Source organism: Rhizopus microsporus (genome assembly GCF_002708625.1).
Source record: "Rhizopus microsporus ATCC 52813 unplaced genomic scaffold scaffold_7, whole genome shotgun sequence".
Taxonomy (NCBI): domain Eukaryota; kingdom Fungi; phylum Mucoromycota; class Mucoromycetes; order Mucorales; family Rhizopodaceae; genus Rhizopus; species Rhizopus microsporus.
Window position 1 is genome coordinate 550,908 of NW_019671922.1, and position 11,274 is coordinate 562,181.

The 11,274-nt window shown below is 38.8% G+C and overlaps 5 protein-coding genes across 5 annotated transcripts; 3 read left to right on the top strand and 2 right to left on the bottom strand.

Moving 5' to 3' along the window:
• Positions 1-2,235: 2,235 nt before the first annotated feature.
• On the bottom strand, positions 2,236-2,492 carry RHIMIDRAFT_226159 (uncharacterized protein; the record flags this gene model as incomplete). The annotated part of the gene is made up of 1 exon (XM_023607557.1): positions 2,236-2,492. One exon carries the CDS (start codon positions 2,490-2,492, stop codon positions 2,316-2,318), a length of 177 nt encoding a protein of 58 aa, XP_023466761.1. The 3' UTR covers positions 2,236-2,315.
• Positions 2,493-3,074: 582 nt separating this feature from the next.
• Positions 3,075-3,725, top strand: RHIMIDRAFT_128042 (uncharacterized protein). The gene is made up of 3 exons (XM_023605501.1): positions 3,075-3,236; positions 3,287-3,428; positions 3,480-3,725. The coding sequence occupies exons 1-3, from the start codon at positions 3,122-3,124 to the stop codon at positions 3,538-3,540; spliced, it is 318 nt and encodes a 105-aa protein (XP_023466762.1). The 5' UTR covers positions 3,075-3,121; the 3' UTR covers positions 3,541-3,725.
• A 440-nt stretch (positions 3,726-4,165) lies between these two features.
• Positions 4,166-4,892, bottom strand: RHIMIDRAFT_128048 (uncharacterized protein). Its single transcript, XM_023605502.1, has 2 exons — positions 4,656-4,892; positions 4,166-4,595 (listed from the first exon to the last, which is right to left on the bottom strand). The coding sequence occupies exons 1-2, from the start codon at positions 4,851-4,853 to the stop codon at positions 4,218-4,220; spliced, it is 576 nt and encodes a 191-aa protein (XP_023466763.1). The 5' UTR covers positions 4,854-4,892; the 3' UTR covers positions 4,166-4,217.
• Positions 4,893-5,282: 390 nt separating this feature from the next.
• RHIMIDRAFT_287520 (mRNA export factor elf1) lies at positions 5,283-8,258 on the top strand (the record flags this gene model as incomplete). The annotated part of the gene is made up of 1 exon (XM_023613482.1): positions 5,283-8,258. One exon carries the CDS (start codon positions 5,283-5,285, stop codon positions 8,256-8,258), a length of 2,976 nt encoding a protein of 991 aa, XP_023466764.1.
• A 512-nt stretch (positions 8,259-8,770) lies between these two features.
• On the top strand, positions 8,771-10,906 carry RHIMIDRAFT_237086 (polyubiquitin-tagged protein recognition complex, Npl4 component; the record flags this gene model as incomplete). Its single annotated transcript, XM_023608684.1, has 7 exons — positions 8,771-8,997; positions 9,052-9,222; positions 9,273-9,321; positions 9,381-9,596; positions 9,653-10,357; positions 10,408-10,723; positions 10,776-10,906. 7 exons carry the CDS (start codon positions 8,771-8,773, stop codon positions 10,904-10,906), a joined length of 1,815 nt encoding a protein of 604 aa, XP_023466765.1.
• Positions 10,907-11,274: the final 368 nt, after the last annotated feature.

The following is an 11,274-nucleotide window of genomic DNA, read 5'->3' on the forward strand; positions in this document are numbered from 1 at the left end:
GTCATGATAATTCTTCCATTTTTGGAAAAAAATGCATTTCACAATTCTGTGGTTGATTATTCTCGACTAGTGTCCTTTTTATTCGAGATTTATACTTGATGTATTTGAAGGAATTATAGAGCCTGAATTAGTTTAGAATAGAACACGCTTCAGTTTGAAAGTGCCAGGAGACGTATTCTTTGTTATCTTTTTCCTTCATATATCTTTCATTTTTGGCTCAACTTTTTAGTAAAAAAGTTTCATGTCGAAAAAGTATCTTCTTACTTGGTATCCTGGCTTAATAAAATGAGCAGATAATCTGTATAAACTAGACGACTGAGACCAAGTCAGGTTTAAGTTAATGAGAAAAAGAGAGTGTATCCTTATTCTAACACTGTTCTTGAATGTCAGCATATCTTGTATCTCTCATGCACCCATGAATCAGACTGTATATGATCTGCAGCGACAAAGATTGGACCTAATAACAAAGGTAGTCATGTCTTCAGTTTTTTATCCATATTAACTTTGTGAATTTATGTCCAAGTATACTCTTGTCATTAGTGTTACAAATGTCAAACAATAATGGTTTTATTAAATTATCTAACCTCCATTTACTACGGCGTTTTTCTCATCTACTCAGGCAAGTAGCAACAGTGGTAGCCATGGTAATCACAAACATGCACAGTTCTCTTGCCCTATGCCTCATTGGCTCTGTTCTTTGCGAACCTCTCTCTGAGAGATGGCCTTTACTTTACCACGATCAGACACTATCAGAAAAGGATCAACCACTGATAGGTCAATCTCACGATCCAAGGTTAACGTCAAGGCTGTCAAGCAGTAAATCATAGTAATATCAGTTCATTAACCTTTTCTGCTTCCGGAAACTTGCCAACTATGGTTTCAGCTTCATATGTTATCACTACTACATTCGTCAAGTATATCTAGCCCATATTCGCTCCCAATACCGAAATCACAAAGCAATTTAAAATATTCACAGTAGCACATGCATTTTTAAACAACTTGTTCTTACTGATCCAGACACAAAACCTAACGTGATATCCAAAATATACACACTCATCTCTGCCTTAGGACATTCTATGCCTTTTGTGAATATTATATCAGCCATCACTTCCAAGGGACGGCAGGAGCCCTTTCTCAATCGTGTGCTACTTGGAGAAGCATGCTTTCAATTCGTGACAATGCTGCACTTTCACATCTTTGACGAGGCGCAAACTGAAGTTGTGGCGTCCTGGTGAAATATTTGAGGGATTAGCTATCAAGTGATAATCGCAGGCTCGTTAAAATGCCTTTACAAATTGATGAAGGAGCGCTATGAATCCATGGTAACCAACGCGCTCTATGAGGCTATGATATGCTGCCCAGCAAGCTGCCATAGACATATGTTTCCTTGAATATCTATGACAGATTATTCAAGGGAATTAACTTGAGGATGAAGTTGATGCCATAGTTTGATATATGCTCTAGATATCAGTATTCTTCACAAATGTAATTATTGCCAAGTGTACACTAGATGATGCTGATGAAAACAGAAAGTTATGTCAAAGACGAGGGATAGATTGTTGCTTGACTCTGCTAAGCTTGACGATTAATTTACTTTAGAGTCGTCTATTTAAAAAAGTACATGTGTTTTAAGAGAAGCATCTAGTGTGCAGAACCATTTTAGAACAAGAAACAGAAAAGAGAAGAAAGCTGTGCAACTTATTTACAGAGGCTTTAGCATTAAAGATAACTGGGCTTTAACAAAGTAACTACTGGTGCTGGATCGCTATTGTCACATAGAAGTAAATTGGTGAAGATTTCGACAATAAATGCCTATGAGATGTTATATCATACAATACAAGGAAGTAATAGCTATTTATGAAGTATAAGTTACCACTCATTTGGCTTTACCCGTTATTTTAGAGTAAATATTTGGATTACGAAGAAAAAAAAAAAAAAAACGCGCAAGGAGGCAAAAAGGATTGTTTCAAGTGCATCTTTAAATTAAGGCATATTATATAGATGAAAATTCTTTACTTTCGCAGCTGTATCAGCTTGGTGAGCACCAATAGTTAAATTAATGCGAATGCTTAGTAAAATTTGATAGAATAGAGGTTGATGTTGAAGAAGAAATATTCCAAAGACGAAAAGAACCGTCATTATATCTGGACAATGGTAAAGTGGTTTACTTTAACAGTTTCAAGAGAAATACGTAATCTATATTTACCCTACTGCATAATCTTTGTTGTTGGGACTTTTGGCAATACTAGTCACTTCTGATTTGCTGCCAGGTACTTTCCACCTTGCAATCTGACATTACATAAGTATACTCTGTTTTACTGACCTCTTTTTGTTCTTACCTCAGTTTCTTTCTTTAGATCCCAAAGAATGGCTTCTTCAAGGGCAGGCGTAATAGCAACTTTGCCGGCATGGTCATAGACAATGCTGGACCGCGTTGAGGCAATGACACCAAAAGTGGCAAGCGGCTCATGACGAAGATATGCCTTTATCATGGCTTCGTTCTTTTGCTTATTATTAATCAGTCAACATGAATGCACCAGATCGTTTTGAGTTATTCGTTATTCCTGAAGGGAAAAAAAGTAGACCAAGCTTAATAGTAAAAAAAAGAGAAAATGAAATTAATTTGGCAACTCCTGCAAGGATACAACAATAGCAACAGATCTGTGTAACTGAAACTTTTACTGCTAGTGAGCATTTGTCTAAAAGTCTTGTTGCTATTACCGCCCTTTCTGTTATTTTACCAGATATTATTGCTTTTACTTCTTTTTTCTTATCTTAGTCAATAATTATTCAATATGATGGGTAATAAGTGTATATAATACATCACGTAACGGTTGCTGCGGTTACATTCATTTCATTCTTGTTACAATATAAAAGATAAAAAGAGAAGGAGATGACTTCATAAAATTAATGTGTAGAAGCATTCAATGCCATAAGCATTTAAATCCACTTAAGCTGTATAAAAAACCTCGAAGGGATTAACAAAGTTAGTTTAGGATGAATGACGTTTGTTATATCATCATTCGAGTGTGTAAACAAAATAAACTTTTTTTTTCAATTTCTTTATTCTCTCTGTCTATTTTCGTTTATTATTTCTTTCTTCTCTTTTTCTTTAAATATCATGTCGATACCAACAAGAAATGCTATATATACATCACCAAATATACCACCTATGGCTGCTACACCTTATGCCGCTACACCTTATACAACACCCTTTATGCCAACGCAACAAGCTGGTAAGTGCCAATGTTAACTATTACTACAAGAAAATACTGATTCGTATCAGGATACTACCCTCCTATGGGCTCAATGCATATTGGCGGACCACCACCACCGATGATGATACAACAACAGCAGCCAATTTTTCTGCCGAGAAGAGAACCATGTGATTGTTGTTATAATGATTGTACTGGATGTTGCTTAGGATGGTAAGTTTTCTTTGTTTAAAAGGGGAAGGCATATCTTGATTATTATTATAGTTTGGCGTCAACGTTCTTATGCTGTTGTTGTTGTGGAAACGGGCATGACGACTGTTGCTAGCCAAAAGTAACTTTTCTTTTTTGCTTTGATTCACACCCGCATTTCCCAAAATGACAGATTGTGTAATTTTTAACGAGGCCTTTTTTTTTCCTTCCACTTTTCTAACTTACCATTTTTGGACACCAAACAAACGACTTACAGAATCGCATTAAACCAATTCTCAAGTCGCAGGATCATAAAAATAGAAGCTTATATAAACACATTGAACCTTTTGGTTTTTTGTCATCCCTGCATGTTTTACATTTTGGAATGAACAATTTTTTTTTACAAGATGGAAATCTCGATAAGTACACGCTCTTCGTGTCTATACTACTATGCAGATCAAGATAAGAATAAGATTTTTCATATTGATATATAAATTAGTTGTGCATGATTATCGTGCCTAGTTTATCACCATCTAAAATGATAGACCATACTTTGACCTTTTTATGCTTGTTCATTGAGCTTATAGTACCTGGCAGCAAAAGTGTTTACCTGCAGAAAAGGTCTATTTCCCGCCTAGAATGACACTTACTTAATTTGGTTGCCATGATGACACTTATAATTCAGTAAACGACTGATGCATGGGTACAAGGACAAAGCAAAACAGATGTTTAAATGAAGCGCCTTGAGTATAGAAAAGGCGCTTTAGGGGAATAAATAGATTTATTTTTGCTTGAGCATATGATATGGCATCATCAGGATGACTTGGGATACGCTTCATTCACTAAATCCCAATCGTGATCAATTGAGTTCACGGCCTCCTGACTTGATCCTTGCTCGTTATCTTTATTCACTCTTTCAATCTTGGCCGACAAATCATTCATGAATCGATCAATTCGGCTGTGGAAACCATAGAGCAACAGATGCATTAACCTCACTATCGGTTTCTTCATCACGCCCTGTTCTGTTATTTTCAACAAGACTTGTGTATCATTATCCTCTTGAGGCGTAATCTCAAATGTCCATGAACCAGAGAATGTAGGTATCTTATTATAATGATTCATATTTTCTTCTAGTATCCGTAATAGACATCTTTCTGGACTGCGTACATGATGAATAATGACTGTATGTCGCTTTTTTACAGAGTATTCGATAAATGTCACTCGATCTTCTTCTCTATTCTGAATATCTACCTTCTCTACTTTTGGTTGCCATTCTGGATATTTTGATACATCGGTTAGAATAGCCCATAGTCTTGAAGGCGTGGTTTTAATGGTTCTCGTCCTTGAAACAATGTGACTTGCAGGAACTAAGAGACCAATAACATAAGCGAATAGAGGTATGCTTGGTATTATAATAAAAATGATTATCGCAGCAGTAAAGAATGGCATAGAGACTAAGAAAAGAAAAGGGTAAGAAATAATAGTAAGGGAATTTATTTCAAAGGCCATGTGGCACGCTTATCTTAAGCCACATTTCATTACTAGCTTGAGTACTTACTTTTACATATCTGAAATCTGATTGGATAATGGTTTGCAGCATTTTAAATGGTGCATGGTTTTTCTGTTTTGGTCCCTTATCTACCAACGACTGCGATCGGGCGGACTGTTTCTGCCATAAAGAAAAATATTTTACATTTATTTTTTTTCTTCTTTTTTCTTCTTCAAACAAGAGCAAAGTAGATGATGGTTACTGCAACTAGTGAACAGGCAGCTCTTGTTACTGAACTCCTGAATAAGATCAACACAGCGCCAACATCTAATGAAGTTGATCAAGCAGCCCAAGAATTAGCAAAGGCTGTTCAAAGTAAGGGCATGATTATGCTTAAGCAATACAAGATATTGGATCAACTCTTGGCTTCGACAAAGAACAAGAAATCTGGATTAGAGAGAGAAGGTGGATTGATTGGTTTCAATGCGATGGAAGAAGTATTGGGACATGAAGTAGAGCCCTTATTAGTTCAACACTTGGCCACCTTTCTTGATCTTTATGCTGATAAGGGTACTGTAGTGCAAGAAGCTGCTCAAGTTGCTTCTCGTACCTTGGTTGACTTGATGCCACCTGAGGCAACCAAGGTCCTGGTTCCTATTCTTTTGGACGGTATGGGCTTTAACAGCTCCAAGAAGTGGCAGACCAAGATAGGAGCTCTCAAGTTATTGGAACGTTTCACTGAAAAGGCCCCTGAACAGATCGGTGAATGCTTACCCGAGATTATTCCTGCTGTTTCTGACTGTCTGTCTGATACCAAAAAGGAGGTCGCTGTCGCTGCTGAAAAGGCCATGACAAAGGTTTGCGCTGTAGGTGGAAACCCTGATATCCACAAGCATCTGAAGGACCTTGTGTTGTGTATGGGCAACCCTACACGTGTACCCGAAACAATCGAAAAATTGGCTCAAACCACATTTGTGGCCGAAGTAAATGGTCCTACCTTGGCTATCATGGTCCCTCTCTTGACCCGTGCATTGAATGAACGCTCAACAACGATCATGCGTCAAACAGTCGTCATTACCGATAATCTCTGTAAACTCGTTCGTGATCCTCGTACTGCTGCTCAGTTCTTGCCTCAACTCTATCCTGGTATCGAACGTCAAGCCGAATCTGCTGCCTTCCCTGAAATTCGTGTTTTGGCCAACAGGGCAAAGGATACCTTGATCGCTGCTGGTGGGCATAGTGAAAAGACCGATGCTGTCTCTGCCTTTGTTACAGTGGAAGAAGGCACTGCTGCTGTCAAGTCAGCTGCTACCAAGGCACAAGGATTTTTGGACTCCTTCTTTAGTCCTTATCTTTCCTATCTGGGTACCATCGTTGCTGATTTTGCTCGTCAAGAAATGTTTACCAAGGAAAAATGGGTCAAGGTTCTTACTCCTTATCTCAAGGCTTTCCTTATGAAGAGTGATATCCCTGCTGTTATCGATAACGTGTTTGATCAAGTACACAAGCTTTTTAAGGAACGCAATAAGGATAATGACGATAGCGCTATTGATGAGCAAGAGGGTGAAGAGATTTGTCACGTCGAAGATTTCTCACTTGCCTATGGTACTCGTCTCTTACTTAGCCATACCAGACTCAAGTTACACCGTGGTCAGCGTTATGGTCTTTGTGGAGAAAACGGTGCTGGTAAGAGTACTCTGTTGAACGCCATTCACAACGGCAAAGTCGAAGGATTTCCTCCTAAAGATCAAGTGCGTACTGCTTTGGTCGACTACAACTCTCAAGCTGCTGATACATCTCTCAAAGTAGTAGACTATGTTTCTGCTGACACTACATTACAGCATATTAGCCGTGAGGATATTGAGAAATCTCTTCGTGAAGTTGGATTTGATGATGCTCGTTTGGATGTCCCCGTCTCCGGTTTGTCTGGTGGTTGGAAGATGAAGTTGGAATTAGCCCGTGCTATGCTTTCAAAGGCAGATATCTTATTGCTTGACGAACCTACCAATCACTTGGATGTTACCAATATCAAATGGTTAGAGGATTATTTGAACGCTCAAAGTCAAGTTACGTGCTTGATCGTTTCTCACGACTCTGGATTTTTGGATAATGTCTGTACCAAGATTCTTCACTATCACAACAAGAAGCTTCGTCTATACCACGGTAACCTGTCTGCTTTTGTCGAAGTCTATCCTCCTGCTCGTACCTATTATACATTGGATGCCTCTACAATTGAATTTACCTTCCCCAAGCCATCTGTCTTACAGGGTGTCCGTTCCAATACCAAGGCTATCTTGAAGATGACTGACTGCACTTACACTTATCCCGGTAACAAGCAGCCTTCTCTGTATAACGCATCTGCCTCTCTTTCCCTTTCCTCTCGCGTGGCCGTCATTGGACCAAATGGTGCTGGTAAGTCAACCATGATCAAGCTGTTAACTGGTGAAATGATACCTCAAACTGGTACTGTCTGGCGTCATCCTGCCCTTCGTATCGGTTACGTTGCCCAACACGCTTTCCACCACTTGAACCAACATCTCGAAAAGACACCTACCGATTATCTTCAATGGCGTTATTCTACTGGTGAAGATAAGGAAGTAGCTGAAAAGGAAACCCGTGCATGGAGCGAAGAAGAAAAGGAACAGATGCAAAAGTTTATTAAGGTGGATGGCGAAGACAGACAGATTGAAGTACTCTTGGGTCGTACCAAGCTCAAGAAGACATTCCAATATGAAATCAAGTGGAAGAACAAGCTTCCCAAGTTCAACAGCTGGTTCTCTCGTGAGCAATTACTCGAACTTGGATTTAACAAGTTGGTACAACAGTTTGATGACAAGGAAGCCTCTCGTGAAGGTTTGCTTTACCGTGAGCTGACGATGCCCACAATTCGTCAACACTTTGCTGATATTGGTCTTGATCCTGATATTGCTCAGTACACCAAGATGAGCGCTCTTTCTGGAGGCCAAAAAGTTAAGGTGGTTATCGCTGCTGCTATGTGGAACAACTGTCATATGCTTGTCTTGGATGAACCTACCAACTTTTTGGATCGTGAAGCCTTGGGTGGATTAGCTACAGCCATCAAGAAATGGGAAGGTGCTGTCGTCATGATTTCTCACTCTAATGAATTCGTGTCTGCTTTATGTCCTGAAACCTGGAGAATTGAAGGAGGTAGACTTCAGAGAGAAGGACAGTTTGCTGTAGACGATGAAACCAAAATTGATGAAGAAAAAGTGAAGGCCAAGATTTCCAAGAAGAAGAAGAAGACTCGTAACGAAATTAAGGCACAAGAAGAGCGTCGTCGTGCTCGTCACCTCAAATGGATCATTGAGGGAGGAGAAAAGGAACCTGATACAGAAAGCGATTAGACAGCATATGTGTATTTATCCCATTTAATTAGACATACATATATTTATTTTCATGCCTGCATTCATTATAAAAAATAAATTTATACAAATAATGATACTCTACATCTGTCTGCGTATTTTATATGTAATTGATATTTGCAAATTAGCTCACTCTAGCCATAAATGTATTTCGTACTGAGCCTTCAAAACGGATTCATCTCTTTCCACTTCTTTTACCGTTATTGTCCATTGTTTTATGACTGTTTATTATCCTTCTCTTCTTAACAATCAATGATATGCCCATAGAAAGAAAGACAACATAAAGCTATAGTATACCTTGGGGGACCATAGACTGGAACGATGCAAGTGTAGTTGTCATAACAACAGATAGTTTACGTCATTTTTATTGGCTGGTTGAGACAGAAACAAGCAATTGACAACACGCGTCATTTTTTCTACAGTCGCATAAACACTTCTTTTTAACTTTTACAAAATAATTAATCATGGTAAAAACAATCATTCAAATCAAGTAAATGACACTAACCTTTCGACGCAAGTTGCTTCGCATTCGTTCTAAAGAGGGCATGCACAGAGTCCAAGTGGACAATGACGAAACATTCGGAACACTTGCTCAAAAAATAGCAGAATTACTACACATAAACGACCCATCAACAATATCCATGGGAAAAGATCCCAATCCTTCAACAGCTGCATCACTTACTCAGCTAGCTGATAAGACTATCCAGTCTGCTAATCTCAAGTAAGAACTTGTAAAAAAAAGCCCTACGTAAATATTAATGCTGCATTGCTTTAGACACGGTGACATAGTATATGTTTCTTATGCTGAACAAGCTCAACCTATTGTTAATCACAAAGATACCGACACGTCATCACCTATGCCTCGAGATCATGTAAAGCAAGATCCTGTAGATGATTTTCTAGAGAAGCAAAGAGGACTTATTCATCGTAAGAAGGATCCTAAATTGTAACGTATGCCCATTAGCATGCGAAAGTTGTACTTATTGATTTTATTAGCTGTCGACACGGAGGTAATGCCATGTGCGACTATTGTATGCCACTTGAGGTGAGTATATGCAAGGCTTTAAAGATGAAGCAAGTAGATATTGATGAAATTTAAAATAGCCGTATGATGCCAGCTATCTTGAGGAGAATAAGATCAAACACATGTCTTTCCATGCCTATTTACGTCAACTTACAGCCTCACAACAGAGCAAGAATGTACCTGTACTGGAAGAACAGGATTTTAGAGTCAAGGTGCCTTGTTCGGGTGGCCATGCTCCATGGCCAGAGGGTATCTGTACCAAATGTCAACCCAGTGCTATCACATTACAGCAGCAGGTATGATAGATTAAACAGCAGTAGTGATATGAAAAAGATATTGATGTATTTTTTAGGCCTATCGTATGGTAGATCACATTGAATTTTCATCAGCTTCTATTATTGAATCGTTCCTAAACTATTGGCGTGCCTCTGGATCTCAACGTTTTGGATATTTGTATGGTCGATATGAGCCCTATCTTGATATCCCACTAGGTATCAAAGCTGTTGTTGAAGCCATATACGAACCACCACAACAGGATCACTCGGACGGTATCCAATTAAACCTGCCTTGGGAAGAAGAAGAAAAGATCAACAAAGTAGCAGAAGCATGTGGATTAGTTAAAGTGGGTATGGTCTTTTCAGATCTAATTGACGATGGAACAGGCACCGGTAAAGTTATTCCCAAGCGACACGTCAATTCCTATTTCCTTTCTTCGCTTGAATGCATTTTTGCTGCTGAGATGCAGAAAAGACATCCTAATATCTCTAGACACTCCATCTCTGGAAAGTTTGGCTCCAAGTTTGTAACATGCGTCATTTCTGGTGATACAGAGGGTAATATTGATGTCAATGCATATCAAGTGTCAGACACATTGGCAGCACTTCAGGAAGCCGAAATTGTTGAACCCAGTAGAAACCCGTCAGTGATGCGTGTAAAGGACAGTATTCCGCATGAACGATATGTGCCTGAAGTATTTTACAAATTTAAGAATGAATACAATGTGGTTGTCAAGCAGTCAGCCAAACCAACGTTTCCTGTGGAGTATTTGTTGGTGAATGTAAGAAATGGGCCATTAGGAAAGTTGTATGATCTAACCTGCTCTCCTAGGTTACCCATGGTTTTCCGCACAACCCATCACCTATGTTTAACTCAACCTCAACATTTCCCGTGGAAAACAGAGATGGCCTGGCGCATCAAAGTATGAGCGAATTAGCTAAAACAATAGATTCAGCACAAAACGACGATCAACTCAAAAATGTCTTGGCGGATTTCCATCTGTTATGCTTTATTCAATCTGCTGATATTCTGAATCTTGAAGAGTTTAAAGAGCTCTGTCAAATAGTGACCCAACCAAATGGTGATATGAAGAGATTAAGGGAACTGAATGGATGGATGACACTTGAGTTACTGTTAAAGGAAACAGGTAAGTAGACATTACAGAAAAAATACAAAAATACTTAGGATTTGCTTGTTAGGCAAACATACAACAACTACAGTAAAGGCATCAACCAATGCATCTTCTGAAATCTCATGCAGACACTGTACCTTTATGAATCCATCAAGTAATGAAAGCTGTGAGATGTGCGGTTTACCTTTGTCACAATAAAGAAATGAAAATTGCTAAAATAGGAGTATCCCATACTGTTGTTGTACATTGATCAGTCTATGTACTGTGGGAGAGAGCTTGTCCTTAAAAAGGAGAGAAAGAACAAGAAATGGGATCGGTAACCACAGTTATCACAAAAAAAGGAGATAATGAAAAACACGGTATTTTTCGGATTTGTGCTACTAGTTTTCGTTTGGGATGATTGCCACTCTGCTTCTCGGAAAGGTGCTGTCTGTAGTTTAGATCAATTTATAAAAGCTAACTCCAGTCTAAAAGATTCCATATGTGTACTTTAAATAAGCAGCTTCAAGATATCGGATTTTCGTACGTCTAACATGCAACAACAGGACGTTGATTGAAATGGTATA

Bases quoted from the DNA above. Each gene is read 5' to 3' on its own strand.
- RHIMIDRAFT_128042 (XM_023605501.1), top strand. From the start codon at position 3,122: ATGTCGATACCAACAAGAAATGCTATATATACATCACCAAATATACCA. The intron at 3,237-3,286 runs GTAAGTGCCAAT...GATTCGTATCAG, and splicing joins TATGCCAACGCAACAAGCTG to GATACTACCCTCCTATGGGC. The intron at 3,429-3,479 runs GTAAGTTTTCTT...TTATTATTATAG, and splicing joins ACTGGATGTTGCTTAGGATG to TTTGGCGTCAACGTTCTTAT.
- RHIMIDRAFT_128048 (XM_023605502.1), bottom strand. From the start codon at position 4,853: ATGCCATTCTTTACTGCTGCGATAATCATTTTTATTATAATACCAAGC. The intron at 4,596-4,655 runs GTAGATATTCAG...TCTGTAAAAAAG, and splicing joins GGCAACCAAAAGTAGAGAAG to CGACATACAGTCATTATTCA.